Below are 19,188 nucleotides of genomic sequence, written 5' to 3' on the forward strand. Positions count from 1 at the left end.
GCGAGATGCACCGAACCAATGTCCTGGTTCCAGCTTCATACGGCGGCTTCGAATTGATCTAATAAGTGGTAAAATCTCTTGGAATATTTGTAAAGGCAGAGAAGTCGCTTTCAGAAGACTGCAGTTATTGTGCAAACGCAAACGTCACTTTGTAATGCAAAATGCACCTTTGAATGGCGCATGTCTGCCAAAGGACACGTTCCGAGGATAACAACTTTGCCAGCAGTGCGGCACACTGCTGAATCGAGTTGCTAATGAGCTGCAATGTCCTGCCGCCCAAACGCCCACACGCCCACATTTGCCCCAAAGTATTTATGACTCGGTTGTTTATTTTATTTTCTTTTTTCTTGTATTTTTTACAACACTCCATGGGGGACTGGGGTGCTAATAGGATTTCCCTCTGTTTATGTGGATGCTAATTAGAGGGCGAAAACACATTTTTGCTGCCTTTTGGTTAATTGATGAAATGAAAACGAAGCGGTCACAAACAACTTGGCCCAGAGCGTGCAAGCCATAAAAACAGCGCCAACTTATCGTTCCGGTGGCAGGCGACACTCCTGCCACTCCTGCCCACTCCTGCCACGCCCCAACGCTTGTGGCAAATGCAAATGAGCCTAGGAGTAGCCAACGATGATAAATATCGCTTTAAATGACAAAGAGGGCAGCTTTTTTGAGTGGAACGAGGGCGATATAAAACCAGCGAATTAATTGCGAAGCGCAAAAACGCTGGTCAATGGAAAGTACATTTTGTGAAGCTAAAGTGTAACGTTGTTGAGTGCTAAATTGCTTTTAAGTTGCATCAGTAAGTGATGAGTGGTAAGATCACCCAGGGAAAAGTAGCATCATGCAACTTAGTTTTGAAGATATACTTTTTGATGTGTAGATCGCATTATCAGTGCACTAAGCTCCATTAAAGTGGGCTCATCACATTTCCTCCGCTCTAATCCCAGCTTCCTCATTAGCGGCGAATCTCCGAAAGCAGTTTCCTGATTTTCCCGCTTGGCCACCTGAAGCTGCAATTCGTGGAGTGACTGGCAGTTCCTTCCCAATTCCTTCCGCCTAATTGGATGCGTCAACATCGCTGCTGTCTTCTTGGCCAGTTTCGCCTTTCATTTCGCTGTTTTTCAGCCACACTCGAAGCCAAATCCGAATCCAAATCCAAATGCGAAGGCGAAAAATGTCCACAAGAATCATTGGCCAAGCTGCAATTGCGAGTCAAAAGGAAAGCTAGCTGGCTCATTTCATTTGAGTGGTCTATATACACAATGGAAAATATATTCAAAAAGCTAAAAACTGTTAGGGAAATGAAAATTAATAAAAATAAAATTCAAAGTGGATTAGTGAAATGAATTAAGGATAAAGAAAGCATAGTTCTTAAGCACTTGAAGCCAAGGAAATTTACCATTTTGGGCAGTGCATGACTGCGCTTTTCCGACAGCCTCCAATGTCCTTTTTGGTCAATTATGAAAGCCAATTAACGCGTTCCACGAATTGCGTGTAAAGGTGAGAGGGGCAAGGGGCAAGGGGCAAGGGGTTAAGAGGGGGAGGGAATTCGAGGCATGCGGCTAATGGGCGTACTTGTTGCTACCGCAATTTCGCATTTCTCTGCGGCGAGCAAAGTGCGAGAAAACCTTTGGCCAATGTCTGGAATTTGATTTGCTCTCAGGTGAGTTGGCCGCAGAATGTTTGCCAGCCAGAAGGAAATTAGCTGCGGCAAGTGAAGTTCGCAACGTGTGGCTTTCAGGGAACTCAAGAAACTCCAGAAACGCTGCGACTCAAAGCGATGCTATCAAAGGATACTCTTAATCCTGGCCGGATTACCCACTTTCCTCAATTTAAAGGCACGCAGGTGCGCTGCACTAACAAAAAGCATTTTGCGTACTATGCATTTAATGTACTTTACTGCAGCTGGATTTATTTTATGGAAAACAGTTACTCAGTTGCGAGAAATAAAGAAAGGCGACTAAGCATATAAGCCTTAAGTTGAATCTATAAGATAATTGCCAACATTTCAGGCTATTTTCTATTTATATACTTAGCCAATTATTGTGTTTGATTTTTCTGAACTTGCACATCTTATTGGAAAGTGTGTAGTGTTATTAAAAGTCAGTTGATAAACATGTAGCACTTTATGAGCGTTGAACTCATTAAAGCATTTTCCCCGCAGTTTTCGATGCCATCATCATCTCAATGGCCGGCAATCCTGGGCACTCAAACATCCAATTATCGGAAGAACTACGCCAATAAATTTCCAGTTTAAATGGAAAGTGCCTGGCCTAGAAATTTATGATAATTGTGAAATATGTGGCCAAAACTCTCGACTGCAAGAACGCTCTCTGTTTTCTATTTATATTTTTGTTTGCTTGTTTTTTTGGGTTTTTTGGTTTTTTTGGCGGCCTGCAGGTGGAAAAAGTCTTATGCGGCATCTGGTTAAATGGCCCAAAAGGGGGTTGGATTCCGGATGGATGGGCGGTTGTGGGTGGTGATGGTGGAGTGGGTGGTTTGGGTGGTGTGGGTGGTGTGGGTGGAGTGGTTGGTCTCAAAAGTCATTGCTGCTGCTGCATTGATTTTTCGCTGGCTTTGCTGCTGATTTGGTCGCTGCTGCTTCCGAGTAAATGTCATTGACCACAAGGCGAACAACAAAGGGGCGTTGCAGGGGGCGGCGGGGCGGAAGGGGGGGCGGTAGTGGCCACTCGCCACAGTCAACAACCACCAAAAGTAATCATCGCAAACGTTGCTTTGGGGCGGGCATCTAAATGCAGCGGGGTGGCGGGGCGAGTAATGGACATGGACATGGAAATGGAAATGGAGGGGGGGAGAAAGAGAGGGATGGAGGGGGAGTGTGCGCCTGCAAGGACATCCAGCTGTGTGAGCTGCGAGCGTCAAGGAAAACTAAATATGACGGCCTTTGCTCCATGCAATCCCCCCATCCGCACCGCTGCCAATATCCCCCCGCGCCCGCTGACCACCAGTGCTGGAGCTGAAGTTGTTTCCCTGCCGGGAAAACTGCAAGGAGCAATGCGATTAACGTTTCAATATGCGACAGTTGCGGCGCGACTTGCGAGCAGCTACACTGGCAGAAAAAGCGGGGATGCTCACATGCAAGTTTAGCTGTTTCGCGTATTTCAGTTCTCAATTCATTTTGATTGTTTTCTTGACTGCTCATCAAACGAATTTGATTGGCATTTAAATGCAATTAGTTGATAATCAAATGATAGTGATTATATCACTTAAGTTTAACTCCAAGTTGCTATTAAGTCATAATTCAGCTTTGAGCTGTTTACTTTCAACAGATTTAGTGAGCCAAAAGTAATAGTTTTTTCTTGCGGTGCAGCAGCGGGTGGGGCGCGCGGCGGGCGGGGAGGGTGTTAATTTACCATACATGTGGCAGGACTCGTCTCCTTGCGACCCCTTCCGCTCCTTCTGGACTCCAGTCTCCAGTCGCCTGGCGGAACTCCTGGGGTCCACAGCCATGGCTGCATTCATAGAAAATTACGCGCTAAGCTGCCGTCGCAGTCGGATTCTGATTCTGATTCGGATTCGGATTCGGATTGGGATTGGAATTGGGATTGGACTTCAGCAGTTCAGGACTCGTGGACTTGTGGACTACTAGATGGCGACCGCTGACCGGACTTGGGTTCGCCGAACGGGATTGGGCGCTCAGATTGGCTTGGAAATGAAATTGCTCTGGGGACTGCGATTTCGTACCGAAAATGGTCATTATAACTTTTGGCGCTGCAGCGCAGTTGAAGTTTTTCATATATTTCTGCGCTGCATTTTGCGATGCTGATGACCTGTGCTCGCAATTCGCAGTACTTATGTTACAAATTTGCCAAACAAAAGCACCGCTGCAATGTTGCAAGTTCACGTAACCTAAGCAGCTGAAAGCGTAATAGCTGAACTTGGCTTGTTGCACAACCCACGATGGTCAAACGCGGATAGCTGTGCTACCTGTGCTGCTTACGTGGCTGATTAGGTTCGCAGATAACGTAGCTGTTACGTAGCGTAAGGCGTTGTTTCGTCCTGCCACATTACTTGACATCAAGTTGCAAGAGTCTCTGCAAGTATGCAACGCATTATTGCAGGCAACTGCTTACTTTTCAAATCTAATACAATTTAGCTCTGTTCAATGGCTTTCGAAAGTGCGCACCCTCTTCTACCCGCAGTGTGGGTATACACGGCCATTGCTCATCCCGCTCTCCCTCGGGTGAGGTAATTAGTCCTCCCACTCGCTTGGTCGCAGGACTTTGGGGCTGGTAGCTCATCGCCGGCTTTCCGTTCCGTTTCGTTTCGTTTCGTTCCGTTCTCTAGATTCCCGCATTTGGCGGCGTTGAGCTTGTTAGCTGTCAATTTACATCTCACGTTACGTGATGAATTACGCCATTACGTGGATGTGTGTGTGTGTGCGTGGGTGTGTGTATGGGTGTAGGTGTGTGTATGGGTGTGTGCGTGGGTGTGTGTGATTTGGGGCGCACTGAGTTTTTCAATTAGCTCATTTCTAATAATTCAGCATGTTGAGACAGTAGCCGAAAAACACCGTCGGCCATTGTAGTCATACAAATTACGCTACAGAGTTTTATAGCTAACACACACACACGCACATACACGCACACACACACACACACATACATAGATACATACATGCATATGTAGAGTTTAATGCGGTCGGGCGATTACAACAAAGGTCGCACACATTTGGCCCCGTGGGTTTGCAGGTGTAGTTTATTGCTATTAGTGTGCGGATGAGTGTGTGTGTGTGTGTGAGTGTGTGGATGTGTGAGTGCTCGGGGCTCGTGGGCAATTCACCTGACTAATTAATAACTAATAATGTGCAGTGCGCTTATTAGAGAAGCTTGCATACATTAGTCCGGGACTAATATCATTATACGCTGGCTGACGCTGCTACGCCGCTCTAGGACCCCACTCCTCTCCCCCCTCTCACATTCCCCACCCCACCACCCCTCCCTTGAAGAACACACAACGTGTGCTGACAGCAAAGCCTTTGCTCGTGCACTGCCAAATATTCCCAGCTACTTTGGATTATTCATTAATGAGCTGTCTAAAAGTATGCAGTAAATAAAAGAATTTGTGAGCACTTTAAAGTTATCACTTGCAAATCAAATCTCAAATGGAGCTATGAAGGTAATAAGGGGTACTTTTTCTTCGAGTGCATGGCTATCTCCGGCCTGGCTTCCTGTCACGTACACACACAATGCAGCCTGTGCTGTGCTGGGCACCAACACATGCGCACACAGGGAGCGCGGACACGCAGACAAAGAAATGCAATTATGACAATCAAAGTGGACAAATGCAGTTTGCTGCCAAATGCCCAATGCCAAATGCCGAATGCATTCGTGCCACAATCGCTGGGCCATCAAAGGTGCGACTCCGGCTGACAAATGACAGGTGCACGGCCACTCACAGTCACCTGGCCGTCTTCTGACACGCAACCACCCAACCACCCAACCACCCAACCACTGAACACCACCCACCCAACCACCGCCCACCGTCCGTAGGCCACTTTTAACCAGCTGCAAATGCTCGAGGGAAATTCGTAGTCAAAGTGGCACTGCACTCGGGAAATATTTGCGGTAGCCCAACGAATGAGTATTAATGTGTATTCAATAGTTTAATCAATAATTTGCATTCAAGCTGCATGCCAAATGATAATTAACTTGTAAATCGGGTAAATATCGAGTATTAATTGAACTAAATGATGTTATAATTGAAAATACAGCTAAAATAACCGTGGTTCTAATTAAAAAATGCCTAAAATAAACCAATTACATTTTCTCTGGCACTTGAACTTTGAACTCGTACCCTTCAATTGGCAGAAATAACTTTTCTTTTCTTTTCGCCACTCAATTTAATTTCCCACTAATTGCGAGTCATTAAAAAGCATCTAAAAAACTGCGGGAATAGGTCAGCGCTTCGCAATTCACCGCTTGACCTCCAAGCCAAAAAAAAAAGAACCAAAAAAATAAAAAGGACAAAAAACCCTGCGAAAAGAAGAAGCTGCTGGGGAAAAAGAAGCGGCATTTTAATCTAGCAATTAAGGCATAATGTGCTTTAATTAACCGCTAAAATCTAAAAGGAGCGTATAAATAACCAATTGACAGCGGCGATGGCCAGAAAGGGGGGTTGGGGGGGAATGGGGGGTAGGGTAGAGTCAGGGACTTACCAAGGCCATAAATTGAATTACGTTAAGCCCCCAAGCATAATGGTCAAAATAACACGCAATTTGCCGGCTGCCCGCAAAACGCCCCAGAAAACGGGGCGGCCCACCACCCACAGAAACAGCTATTCGAATTGCTTCACCAACCAACCACCCAACCACCCAACCACCCACAGGAAGGCCAAATCGATGGGACCCACACTCGCACTTGTGTTAATTTCTGGGAAATCACTTAATCCTTTAAATATCGCCCGCTCGCTGCTCTGTGACACCTTAACCCACATTTGCCCCACGAACCGAAATGACGCGCAAATTTACATTGCCTGTCCCACACCCCCAATTCCAACCCCCTTTCATCCCCCCCTTCGTTCACCCTTCGCCGTTGGAGGGAACGCCACAAAGTCATCGCATTAGTGACGCTCTGAAGATTATTTACCTAGGAATGCGTGTAAAATGACACCAATGTATTGCGATGGCCCCCTTGAAACCCCAAGCCCCTGCCCACTTTCTCCCACTTTCTCTCCCTTTTGGCTTTCTCCCCTTCTGCCTTTCTCCCCCCTTTTGGCTTTCTCCCCCCTTCTCTGTGTCGCTCGCCATTTCGACGGGCCACCAAGCGTGTTACTCTATTAAATTTAAATTAAAAATTGATTAAAATGAGCCCGGCTTCTGGGCCTCAGCCGTCCTGCCCCAACCCGCCCACCCCCCCCCCCCCCCCCTTCCCGCGCACCGTTTGGGGTCACCAATGAAGCACCATTTGAAGCCACCCCCTTCCCCCTCTTCCTCCCCCCCCCGAGTTGGGAAAAGGAGGTGCCAAGCACTTGCAGCTCGCAGCTGGAGGATACACACAATTAACGTAAGCTTTTCCCTCGAAAATCATGGGGAAAAACGGCGGTGGCAAAAGCTGTGGGTGGGGAGTGTGGTGCTGGAAAATTGCGGGCGGCTGGCTGTGGCAATCGAGAAGCGGAGGGCGAACAGCGGACAACGGACAACGGACAACGGACAGCGGACAGAAGACAGCGGACAGAAGACAGCGGACCGCACTGACTGCGTTGCGGATAAGCAACTTTCGCCGTTGATGTTCCGTGGCGAAAGTTCGCAGAGCGGGCAGCGTCTTATTTCTGGGCTGCGTTTTGGTAAATTAAATTTGTGCATTACGCAAATGAGCAGCCGCAGCGCACGAAGGTGATGGCTTCCTTACGCCAAGGTACACGGAAAAAAAATGAGACCAAGTCTTGGATGTAATGCAATCCAATTGTGCTTGGAAATCAGTGGTAAAGCTGTGCAAAAGATACTTATGGCTCTATTATTATTATGGTTTTCTCTCTGATTTTAGCTACTAGCACATTCGAGTGTGCCGCTCTTTCTTGCAGTGCACGCGGTTGCAGTGCAAATGAACCCTTGCCTCACCATCGCCGTAACTCAGCGCTCCACTCGCTCCACATCTCGGCGCCTAATGATCCCTGGCCAAGAGATTGGATGGCAAGTGGGGAAATCAAGGCATCGTGAAAGGGGAAAAGGGAAAGGGGAGGGGGGAAAAGGGAAAAGTGGTGGGATAATGTTTGTGCTCGCCTGATGCCTGCCATTTGATTAGATTGTTGCGGTCGTAGGAATCTGTGGCCAAAAAGCAGGAGAAGGTGACTGGACATTAAGGAGTGCCAAAAAAGACTACGCATTACACGGTAAAAGCATTATCATTATTATCATTATTAGTGATAACATATACAGAAAGTATCAGAGGTATATACGTTGTACATTAATCCTTAAACTTGCATTTACCAACTCACAGAATAAAGTAGTTTCTATGCGGATATATACTCGCTCCAAACAGGATTCCACCTTTCCGCTTAACGAAGTTCAAAGGCGGAAAGGAAGGGGGGGTAAGGGGGGGTAAGGGGGGGGGGGGGATTGGGTTAGTGGGCGCCGTGATTTGATTGAATTTTTGTGGCCTCAAGTCTCCGTCTCCGTCTCGAGATGAGTTGATTTTCTTGAAGTCAGCAAGGGATTTTCCCGCCTCTCCCCCAACCATTCCCATTTAAGCAATTTTCCACTCCCGCTTTGTTCTTGCGTTTTAATTAAAAAGTGTCGCTTAGTGCGACTGTCCATTTGACTGATGGGTGGGGATATGGAATGTGGCGATGTGGCGATGTGGGGTGGTGGAGATGTGGGGATCTGGGGGGTAGTTGGGTGGTTCGTTGGTTGGTGGGGCGTTTCAGCAATTAAGCCGCCGTGTTGCACGCTGGCGCCCCCTGTCGCTCGGCTTAATGAAAACGATTATCGACTCGGGACGGCGAAACGAAAGGACGAAGGGACGAAAGGACGAAGGGACGAAGGGACGAAGGGCATTCGGCAATTGGATAGATGGAAATAGGAGTGGCACGCCTGGATCTGAGAACTGGAACTGGCTACAAACTTATTGCTTTACAAATTCTCTAATAAATTAAATGTCCTGCCAGCTCGGATTCCCCGATTCTCCGATTCCCAGATACCCCGATTCCCCGATTCCCGGATTCACAGATTCCCCGATTCCCAGATTCCCCGATACCCAGATTCCCAGATTCCAGACCAAAGAGTGGGGAAACAAAGGAATGAAGAGACTAGAATCATCAATGCCATTGACTAGTGTTCCTTGGCGCTTCAGTGAGCAACTTCATCATCGGTCATGTGCCGCAGCAATCGGACTGCGGATGTGAGGATGTGCGGATGTGCGGATGTGCGGATGTACGGATGGGTCCAGCTGATGGATGGCAAATGCTCGACTGCTCCGCTCGGCCATTGAGTGATAGGTGGATCTATAGATGTATGGATGTATGGATGTATGGATGTATGGATGTATGGATGTATAGTTGTATAGATGTATAGATGTATGGATGTAAAGATGTATAGATGTATGGATGTATAGATGTATGGATGTATAGTTGTATAGATGGATGGGTGGTCAGGTGGCCAGGTGGGTGGGGTGAATTAAATTAAATCAAATTTGTCCTTGGCCGTTTTGTGGCCAGCACTCTAGCACTCAATGAAGTCAGCTTTCGATATTGTAATTATAAACCATGCACTCTGTATTCAAATGATTCAAATTCCTTTCCTTGAGCGATTTCTGTCGCCTAACTGGAAACTGAAGCTGGCCAAGAGCATTGGCTCATTTGGCAGTCTGTCATTTTCACAGTCATTTTGTGGCAGTGGCAGCCACTTAATAAGCCGCCTTTTGTGCGCCCAGTTTTTTCTTGCCTTTTTTTATCCTGCCACAGGATACTTGTAAAATGCACCAACCCAGTTAATACCTCTCTTTTGTTCGTAGAAGAAAAGCAATTTTGAAAATAACTTCCCAAGGTGCATCAAATATTAAACTATACATACATATGCACCAAACATAATCTCTAAAACTGATTTATCAAGTAATCTTGATGTGGCCATGTAATGTGTTGGTTAGTCAGGAAATCGTGCTGCCCGGCAAACCCTTGATACCCAGCGATCAGCAGCGAGAAGTGGCAAGTGAAGTTGGTAAAGAGGAAATGGAAATTAAAACGAGCCACTCAATTACGCAAATTAAAACGAGAATGTAGGCGGTGCCAAGGCAAACAAAACCAAAAAACAAAAAACAAAAAACCGAACAACACAAAACAAAAACAGAGCGCAAAGGGGCATAAAATATCTTAAAAGTGGAATGCGAACAGCGTTCTTTCCCTATTACCCATTTTCACCCACCCACCCCCCATTTTCCACCCTTTGCGGGCCACGCGTTTTCCCTGCTTTTCCATGTCAAACTCCCCTTCCTCCTGTTTTTTTTCCACATTTTTTTTTGTTCCTGTCTTATTTTTACAAAATAATAAAGTTCGCCGAGGTCGCCGTCATAAAATGCGCCAATTGACGCGGGTCAACTGCTCGAGAACCCTTTCCTGGACCCATTTACATCCTCGCCTCCCTGGTGTCCTCGAATCCTGGAGTCCTGGTTTACTGATGTCCTGGTGCGCTGGAGTCCTGCAGTCCTGGAAGGTCCTGGCGCTCCTGCGGGCCGTGGCATGCTGAGGGCCAATAAAATCAAATTAAAAGGCGCCAAAGTGTCACGATTATGAGACTTAAGCGAAATCAATTAAAGCGAAAAAAACTGGGGCGAAAAAAAAAAAAAATAAAAGCAGAAAAATGAAAACGCGAAAGTTGAGGGCAAAAGTGAGAAAGAAAAGTGGCACAAGTGGGTGGTTTTTCTTCATTTGCGATGGAGACGTTGTCCATGTGTCAAAGTGGCCTCCAAAAACTCCCCTCCCCCCCCACCCCCAAAAAAAAAAGAAAAACCCCCCGCCTCGTTGGCCAAGTGACTGACGTTTTTGGGTGCGCCCATGCAAATTACAAGGGATAACAAATAGTTGTTTTTTCTGCGCTTCCCGGACAAACAAAAAAAAAACGAAGACAAAGGACAATATTCAGGACAGGACAGCACAGGACAGGACAGGACAGGACAGGACAGGGAATGGGAGGACATACCTCGAACTGGGCTGGGCAGCAAAAGTCAAGGAAAATGGGGCGACTAGCAGCAAAGATACAAAGATACAAAGATACTCGCTTAGAAGGCAACCAACCCATCAACGCAAAACTGAACGTGCGGAAGGCGAAACGAGATGGGATTGTCCAACGTCCACCAAAAATACAAAATACACAAAAAAAACCATCCAAACTGAAACATTTCCATGGCACACAAAATGCCAGCGGTGTTTTATATGGAACCACGAAGGGTTTGGCTTCTGCCTGCATTTGAATACATAGTTTGAATGTACTCAATGTTGCGCAATATAACTAACTGACTTTAACTGCCGAAGCACTTGGCTAATTTGTGTGACAAAATAATGAGATACTTTAAGCCAACCGATTTGCCGCACTTTAATTCGCTGGCATTTAATACGCTCGCAAACAAATATAAATACGAATACGAATACGAATAAGAATTGAATAAAGCGCTCCTCAGCAGTTTCGCATTATGCTGCTCATCAGAATATAACCGCTTTGCATGTGAGAGACTTCAAACGAATGTCGAGAGTTTTAAGCCCGGGCGTGCATGCAGCACAGAATTACCCGTAGTCCTCCAATTACAGATGTTCCCCTCAGATGTTACCCTCAGATGTGCCCCTCAGATGTTACCCTCCTTTGACGCCCCTGTGGAGTTGACTCGACATTACGTATACGCCCCGTCTTACGCGTGATTGAGGTGGGGCGAGTAAACGGAGAGTCGCTTCAAAGGCAACGGAAGGGGAACGGGAAGAGAAAAGTCGTCGGCCAGCTTCCTTTCCTGGGCTTTGCTTCATTTTTCAGTTTCAGTTTCAGTTTCAGTTTCGATTTTCCCAGCTCCCCTCGCCACTGGAAACGAAATATTAATTTAAGAAAAGATTTTCAGGCTGCTTGTTTTTTAATAACCCGCCACAACAATGGCTCACTGGCTGTTCTGCTGGATGTTGTGTATGTAAAATTAATAAAAGTTTAAATTGTTGCTAAAGGCAAGGGGCGTGCTGGGGATGGGGATGGGGATGGGGGGACATTGGCCATGGGCGCCGTTCGCCATTCGCCAGAGCAGGGTATGCAGGATGCGGATGCGGATGCGGATGCGGATGCGAATGCGGATGCGAGTGCGGATGCGAATGCCTTGACAGCAGCGTCTTCGAAGTCAGTCTCTGGAATGTTTAATGGCCGCATTTCGTTTCATTAAAAATGTATGCGGCCTTAAAAGCTTTCGTTGTTGTTCGCCATCCTGTTGTTATTGTTGTTGTTATTTTGTTGTGATATTTTGTTAGCATTGCTTTGTTGTCAGTTCGAACGGGGGCGGCAGGGGGGCGTGGCTGGACGAGTCCTGAAGGAGCGATTGCTCCGTTGCGATGCAGCAGGGGCGTTGGAAGAATTGTGTCACAGCTCAGAGGCTGACAAGGCTAAATGAACCATAACGGTAGCAGCCAGCCACGGTCGATGCACTGAGAGAAAAAGTATGTGCTTGCCAGTGAGTTTACTAATAATCAGCTAATAATCAAGCCAAATTAGCTCACAACTACAAGGAAACTCACTGCGAGCTAAAACTTCCTGTGACTACAAACTTCTATATACTTAAACTTTCTTCGCTAGATTTTCTCTCTGTGCAGTGGAGGCGAAGCAAATAGTTTAGCCTTTTCCCCCAGCTCCATGGGATTTATTGTGTGGATACTCAAGCCGGCCATTAATCTATTTTTATTTATTTCTACTTATGCGCGAGCACCCGGCCGAAAAAAAAAGTGGCAAACTCGTGCAGGAAATTATAAGCAATTGAAATAAATCAAAGTCCAAATGGCAAATAAAAAATGCCTTGTATAAAAAGCAGCCGTGGAAAATGGTCCATTCCGATGTGGCAGTGGTAGCGGAGAGGGAGAGGGGGGGGACTTTGGGGCAGGATATTGTTTTAGCTTTCGTATTATTGCTGCCCATGACACTACTGGCATTTGAAGAGCTCCTGCTGGGAGCGAGGTGTCCATAAAATTAATTAAAATCGGTGCGAAATCTTTGACTTACTGGTTATGTAATTACTGGGAAGAATGCACAAACTGCATTCAGTTGCAAGTGGGAATTTGCTAGTACTTAAAGTTTGTGAGTGACTTTAAAGTGCTGCTGTGTACTGGGCACTTACCCAGTACTCTATGTTTGACCGATGATTATCTGGATTGTGTTTCTGGTCGGAAAATGCCATGCCATTCCATTCCCTGCTATGTCCATCTCCATCTGGAATCCACATCTTCATCTGCGTCTCCATCTCGAGCTTGGCATTTATTTCGCTCTTTCAAGTGGCGACATACACAATTTATATTGTCATTCGCCCACATTTATTGCGGCAATAATTCATTTAATTTCCCCTGATTTACTTTGTCAAATGTGGACGGGCGCTGTACCGTCCTATCCCTATTTCTATTCCGAGTCGCCATGGCACTCCGCATCCGTATTCCCGCTGGCCATGTGAACTTCAATCGCGCATCATTGGAGACCACTTGTTAAGCGGGGATTTCCAGTGGCGCTCCAATGTCCTCTATTTTGATACCCCTTAGGGGTATGATGGGAAGTGCGATTTCTAAATAGCCATAGTCAAATCATCTTAGGTAACATAGTTTACTAGAATACTATGTCAAATGATTTATAAAAGGGCGCATACCAAATATACTCCTAGTATCAGCTGGTCGCTCTGTGATAATAATAATGTGATAATATTATATAATATGATTACATAATATGATAATATAATAAAAATGATTATAATAAACAAATGTATCATTTAATTCTTAAAATAACTATATATTCCATTGGAATTTGAATGCAGGGTATAGTAAGCTTCGCATCGCGGTTTCCTTTATTCCTTCCTTTTTTTTCCTTTTTTTTCCTAACTAGCCCGCCCAAGTGGGTGGTGGTTGTGTAATTTATGCCACGTTTGCCACTTTTGTCATTTGGCTCGGCTCCATTCCATTCCGGACCCCACCCACTGCTCCCCCCTCCCCCCGCTCCTCACACCACATGTTTGTTTTCCCCTTTGGGGTTCGATTCAGTTCGCTTTGGGTTTTGTTTGCCTGCCTTTGTTTTATTGACACTTTTGATCTTTTCCAATGCATGCACGATTCATTTATTATGTATTGGTGTGCGTCCCTGCGTGTGTGTGTCCCTGTGTGTGTGTGTGTGTGTGTGTGATAGGCAGGTGGAGTGGGGGTAAGGATATATCCTTGTGCTCACTGATTGATACATAGGCTCGGGACAGGACCACGCCCACCTCAAGCGCCCGTAATTTGTTGACAAATGAGTTACAATAATGTCACATTATCAGTTCATCACAATAAAATTATACGCCCAAGGACATTTGCCAGGCCCACCTCCAAGGATTCGAGTTGGATCCTGTTGGGCATCCTTTGGTCACTCGGCCATAGCAATCGCCAGCAGTGAGAGAAAAGCTGTAGTATATCAATTATAATTTATAAATTATAAAGTATAAAGGGTAATACTTCAAGAAGTGCTGACTTAAGCAGTAAATTTCAAACGGTTTTAAAACTAGAAATATATGCATTTAAAGTTTGCAAATATTTAATTAACAATTAATCCTTAAACAGAGCATTAATTCATTTTAAGGTTTATAACCAATTGCTTAATATTAGTTATAACGCTAAAAATTTATATTATTTCATATTAAATTGCAAGGAAAGTGAAAAGAAGATTTTTAAACGTGAATCGATAAGATAAAAACTAAACATAACGAACTGAAAATATTTAGAATAAATGAAGGACGCATATATAATACAAATAAAGTTTGAATTTTTAGAAATTCAGCAAATGCACATTTCTCTTATACATAGCATATAAAATAATTCAAATTGAAAATTGGAAATTTCAAAGATTTTTCCCAGTGCTGGTTAATTGGCTCTGGCCGAGTTTATGGCATCGCCGTGTCCGTCGGACGAGGCTGCTTAAGTGCCTCGGCATCGGTGGCATCAATGGCATTGGTGGCATCGGTGGCATCCACAACAGTCAGTTCGGAGGAGCTCGAAAGCCTGTTAATCATCGGGCAGGGTAGCAACTGGATGAGATGCGATGAGATGGAACTAGATGGATTGGTATGGTATAGTATGGTATGGTTTGGGATAGGAAAGCAATGCTTTGGCTTGTCATGGAGCGCATTAGGCCCAGATAAATGACCAGCAGGAAATGGCAATTCCAAATTCGCACAAATTCAAATGATATGCCAAAAGATTCGCCAGCTTCTCTCCCATCTACTCCTACATATCAGCACACACACACACACACACATATAGGCAAATATGTATATGTATATAGAGGCCTTATCGTGACGCAGGACGAAGGCCCAAGGAGCAGAGTCGAGGCCCGTGGCAACTGTACTCGGGGGCCAAAGTCATTTGACAAATGCCAATTGACGGGGCCATCGAAGACTCCGGAGGCTCCGAAGGAACAACAAACAAAGCGCCACCGAACGGAGATGGCAAAAAATTCATTTCTGATTGCCAAATGAACGAATGACGAATGACGAATGACTGATACTGGCTCTGAATCGTTGAAATCGTAGGGCAAATCGGATGGGGATCGCGGGGGGGGGGGAGGTGTAAGGGTCAGGTGGTCGGGGGGATAGGATAAGTAATAGGACCGCCAGTGGAGCAGGAGTTTGTCAATGTGATAAATGCCATTTTAAGTCCCGAATAATGATTCGCAATCGGTGTCCCGCCGATTCCATTCCGATTTTTAGGAGAACAAGAGCGCTCAATTTTGTAGAAAACCAGAGAGATCGTTATATTAGAGTTCCTCGACTATTGGATACCCGTTACTCAGCAAACATTCAACATTCTTTCTGGCATATTTATAGCAATATTTTAGCAAAACAAATTTTAAATATTCAAATACCCTTTACATCCCGCCACATTTCCCGCCATTTTCCTTCAATTTGGTGTTTAGAATTATATATGTAAATGTGTGCTAGATTCTCAAACTCAAAGCAACTTAAGATTAATATCCAAGTGCATTTAATACTTAGTGAATTGGACATAAGAACACAACAGATTATTGAAGTGTAAATGCTTTAAGCCCGTATTATAAATTAATCATGTTCCTTCTGTTGCCATGCAAATATATGTATTTACATGTAGGAGCCGAGATGAGATGAGATGAGATGAGATGGCATTCCAATCCAATTAGGAAATATTAATTGTGTCCCATATACAAGCTTAATTTCGTTGGGGATTACAAATCGAAGCGTTCCAAATCAAAGCAATGCCATCATCATGGTGCGGTGTCCTGCGAATGTCCTTTTCAAGGCGAATGACAAGCTGTGCCGGCATCTTGTCCGGATTTTCATTCACTTTTTACACATTTTTAATAAATCGCCGGGACTTGGGGCTTCCTGGTTGGTCATGGGGATGTGGGGATGTGGGAATGGGAATGGAGATGGGGATGTGCTCCTGGGAGGAGCCCCTTGACATGGTGGACCCCCATGGGGATGGCTTCCTTCCGCTACACAATGCACGGAATTCGACATTGACCATCATTCATCATTAAATTGTTTCGCTAACTGTTTTCAACATTTTTTTCATTTTTTCATTTTTTTTTCTGGATTTTTTTCTGGTTTTTTTTTCGCCGTACGCGTGCTGACAAGCCGCTTCCTGGCGTTTTTTCAACGCTCCCGAAATTTGATGAATTTCTTTTTTATTCATTTCGTCGTCCCCGGCACAAAAACTTATTTCCTTTTCTTTTCTTTTGCTTTCTTTTATTTTATTTTCTTTTCGTTTCTTTTCTTTTCTTGTATTTCATTTTATTTTATTTCAGTTCCTGCTGGCTCGCTCCTTGTGTCTTACAACATTTTTCTAATCAGTCAGCGTCCACGTCCGCTTCAAATTTTTTGCAGTCTCCCTTCGATTTTACCCTCATTGTATTCCATCCACTTTTTCCACTTTTTCGACCACGACCACGACGCCATTTCGATACGGGTCCACCCTAAAAAAGATGCTGGCGGGCGGAAAATCGTGGGCAGAAAGAAAAGCCTACAATCTTGTTTACCATTTTAACTTTGCTTAAAATGGATCTTCGCTTTATTGGGCAAAGAAAGAAAATTAGTCAACATGTTTGCCCACTTGAAAGGGGCCATAAATCGATTGTTTCGATGAAGGGGGTACTTTTCGAAGTGATATAAACTATTCAATGAAAAGTAAATAATACTGCAGATCCCCTCAGATAGTGTGAGAGAGTATGGAGTGTCGGGCTCACAATCTTGAAAGATAATAGCAAGAGGGATAGCTGTAGCCCAGTGTCCCGACGGTTGGATACCGCTTACTCTGTGAAAGGCATGCTAAATCAATGATTGGACAAAGCATAACTCTTTAAGCATAATATTTAAAAACCAATTCGATTAAAGTCGTTTAAGTTATGGAGCGTAGTGAAAGAGGAATAATCATGTATGCCTATTAGTCATAATGTCACATTCCTTGCAGCGAACACAGCATGCTCTGTATTGTGCAAGTAAAGGGTATGCTCACTATATAAAGGCCTCCTTTCCCACTAGTTTCCATAAGTTTCCATAAGTTTCAATAAGTTTCCATAAGTTTCAATAAGTGGATCACCATGCGGGCAGTTTCGGTTCCAGTGCTACTCCTCCTCGTTGTCTGCGTGTCCTGGTTCGGCGAAGCAGACGCCGTTTGCTGCAGGACCAAGGCGAAACTGATCTTCACGATGGGCTACGGATCCTGCGGAATGGTGAATGCCAAGTCCACCAAGAACGGATGCGAGGTGACCATTTGCCCAGATGGCAGGGCACTCGTGGGCACATTCTGTGGAGTGGGCTCTTGCAATTTGTTTGGCTGCCATTGTCGCGGAGGCTGTCTGTCCGGCAACTTTGGCGAGTCCTTTGTGGAAAGGAACAGGAAGTATGAGATCAACTTGATCAGCACCCAAATGCACTTGGCTAATTTGACAGATGCAGTGGTTTAATTGAACGATATTCCCTGTTTAATTTGCCATATATATAATATACCGCAAATATATATGTTATATAATCAATCATGCCAATTATATATTATAACAACTTTTGCCCAAATATTCGCAATTTAAAGCGTTGTTAACTTTGAGCTTAATAAAGAAGTTGAAAACTGCACAAATGTTATTAATGCAATTTGCTATGAAAGTAGGTAAGTCGAAAAATAAGTGAGTTTAATTAAGGAAAAAATATTAATTTCAATAACTCGATTTAAGGCATCTCACATTCAAGTTAGAGTTACCACCTTACCATTTAGATTGCATTATCCCCTCGCTAGGCAAACTGGGCAACTGGGCAACTGGGCAAGTGGGCGACCTTTTGACCCCGGAGAACCAATCACCCGTCCATCCAATCGCTTTCGGGTATAATCCGTACATCTGGAGCTGTACCTCCTGTATCTCGTTATGATGCCCCGTCGCGGAAAGCGTCTCAAAGTTGCGGCCCACTGAATGGGTTGAAAAAGAGCCATAAAACACCCGCTAAGTGGAACTTTCAGCGGGGGCGTGGCGGGGGCGGCCAAAGTTGGCTTTATGCCGGTGGCATAATCAAGGATCAGTGGAGGCAAGGACCAGGACCAGGACGAGGACCAGGACTACGTGTCCACAAAGTGGCGCTCCGCGTGGAAACAGTAGTGAATGTGCCACTGCCACTGGCCGTGGATGTGGACGTGGGCGTGGACGTGGGCGAAAAGAAATGATAATAATGCTCGGGTCAAAACAATATAAATGCAAATGCAGCGGCGCTGACTGCGCAGTCGGCGTCGACTCAGCGCCTTTTACAGTCCTGCAACGCATTTTAATCAGTTGGCAGTGGAACTCGCAACTCTGGCACCGAATCCAACTGCAGATCCCCCGTCCACCTCCTCATCCTCATCCTCGTGCTCGTCCACCAATCCTCGTCCTGCTGGCAATCCCTGACTTTCCGCGTAGCAGTGTCCTGGCGTGTCCTGTGCTGTCCTGTGCTGTCCTGTGCTGAATGCCAAGTGCGACGTCGGCGGGGGACAGTTTATGAGGATGGCGCGAGAGGCGCGAAAAGTTTACGCCTGCGGCTCGCAGGGGGCGTGGCGCGGTGGCATGCACTCGAAGAAATACGCATGCAGTCATACAAATGGCAGGAAATTCCAATGCGAAACTTTCGTTATGACCAATGTGTTTGTTTTTTTTCTCAATTCATTCAATCAATTTTGTTTCCAGTGTGCTTTTCCGGATGTGAAAGGTGTCCGGTTTGGCCAGCTTCGATGGGACGACTGGCCCGCCCACACCTGTTGCCCGGCCATAAATCATAACTCAATTGAGTGGGCGTGGCAGCGTGCCCACAGGAAAAAAGCGCTCAGTATCAAATGGAATTGATTGCGAACATGCCAAGATTGCAGCAGCTTAAAAAGAGTTTCGCCAGTTTTCAGTTTCCAGTTTTCAGCTTTCGGTTTTCAGTTTTCCGAATCCCCGAGCCCGTAAATCAATCGTTGGCCTGGGATAATTCCCTCTGATGCGATTAGCCAGCA

The 19,188-nt window shown here is 45.4% G+C and overlaps 1 protein-coding gene across 1 annotated transcript; it reads left to right on the forward strand.

Annotated features, from left to right (window-relative positions):
• The first annotated feature begins 17,227 nt into the window (after window positions 1-17,227).
• Window positions 17,228-17,804, forward strand: LOC120455693 (protein Diedel). Its single transcript, XM_039642101.2, has one exon. It carries the CDS (start codon window positions 17,276-17,278, stop codon window positions 17,639-17,641), a length of 366 nt encoding a protein of 121 aa, XP_039498035.1. The 5' UTR covers window positions 17,228-17,275; the 3' UTR covers window positions 17,642-17,804.
• Window positions 17,805-19,188: the final 1,384 nt, after the last annotated feature.

This window comes from Drosophila santomea, chromosome X, assembly GCF_016746245.2.
Source record: "Drosophila santomea strain STO CAGO 1482 chromosome X, Prin_Dsan_1.1, whole genome shotgun sequence".
NCBI lineage: Eukaryota > Metazoa > Arthropoda > Insecta > Diptera > Drosophilidae > Drosophila > Drosophila santomea.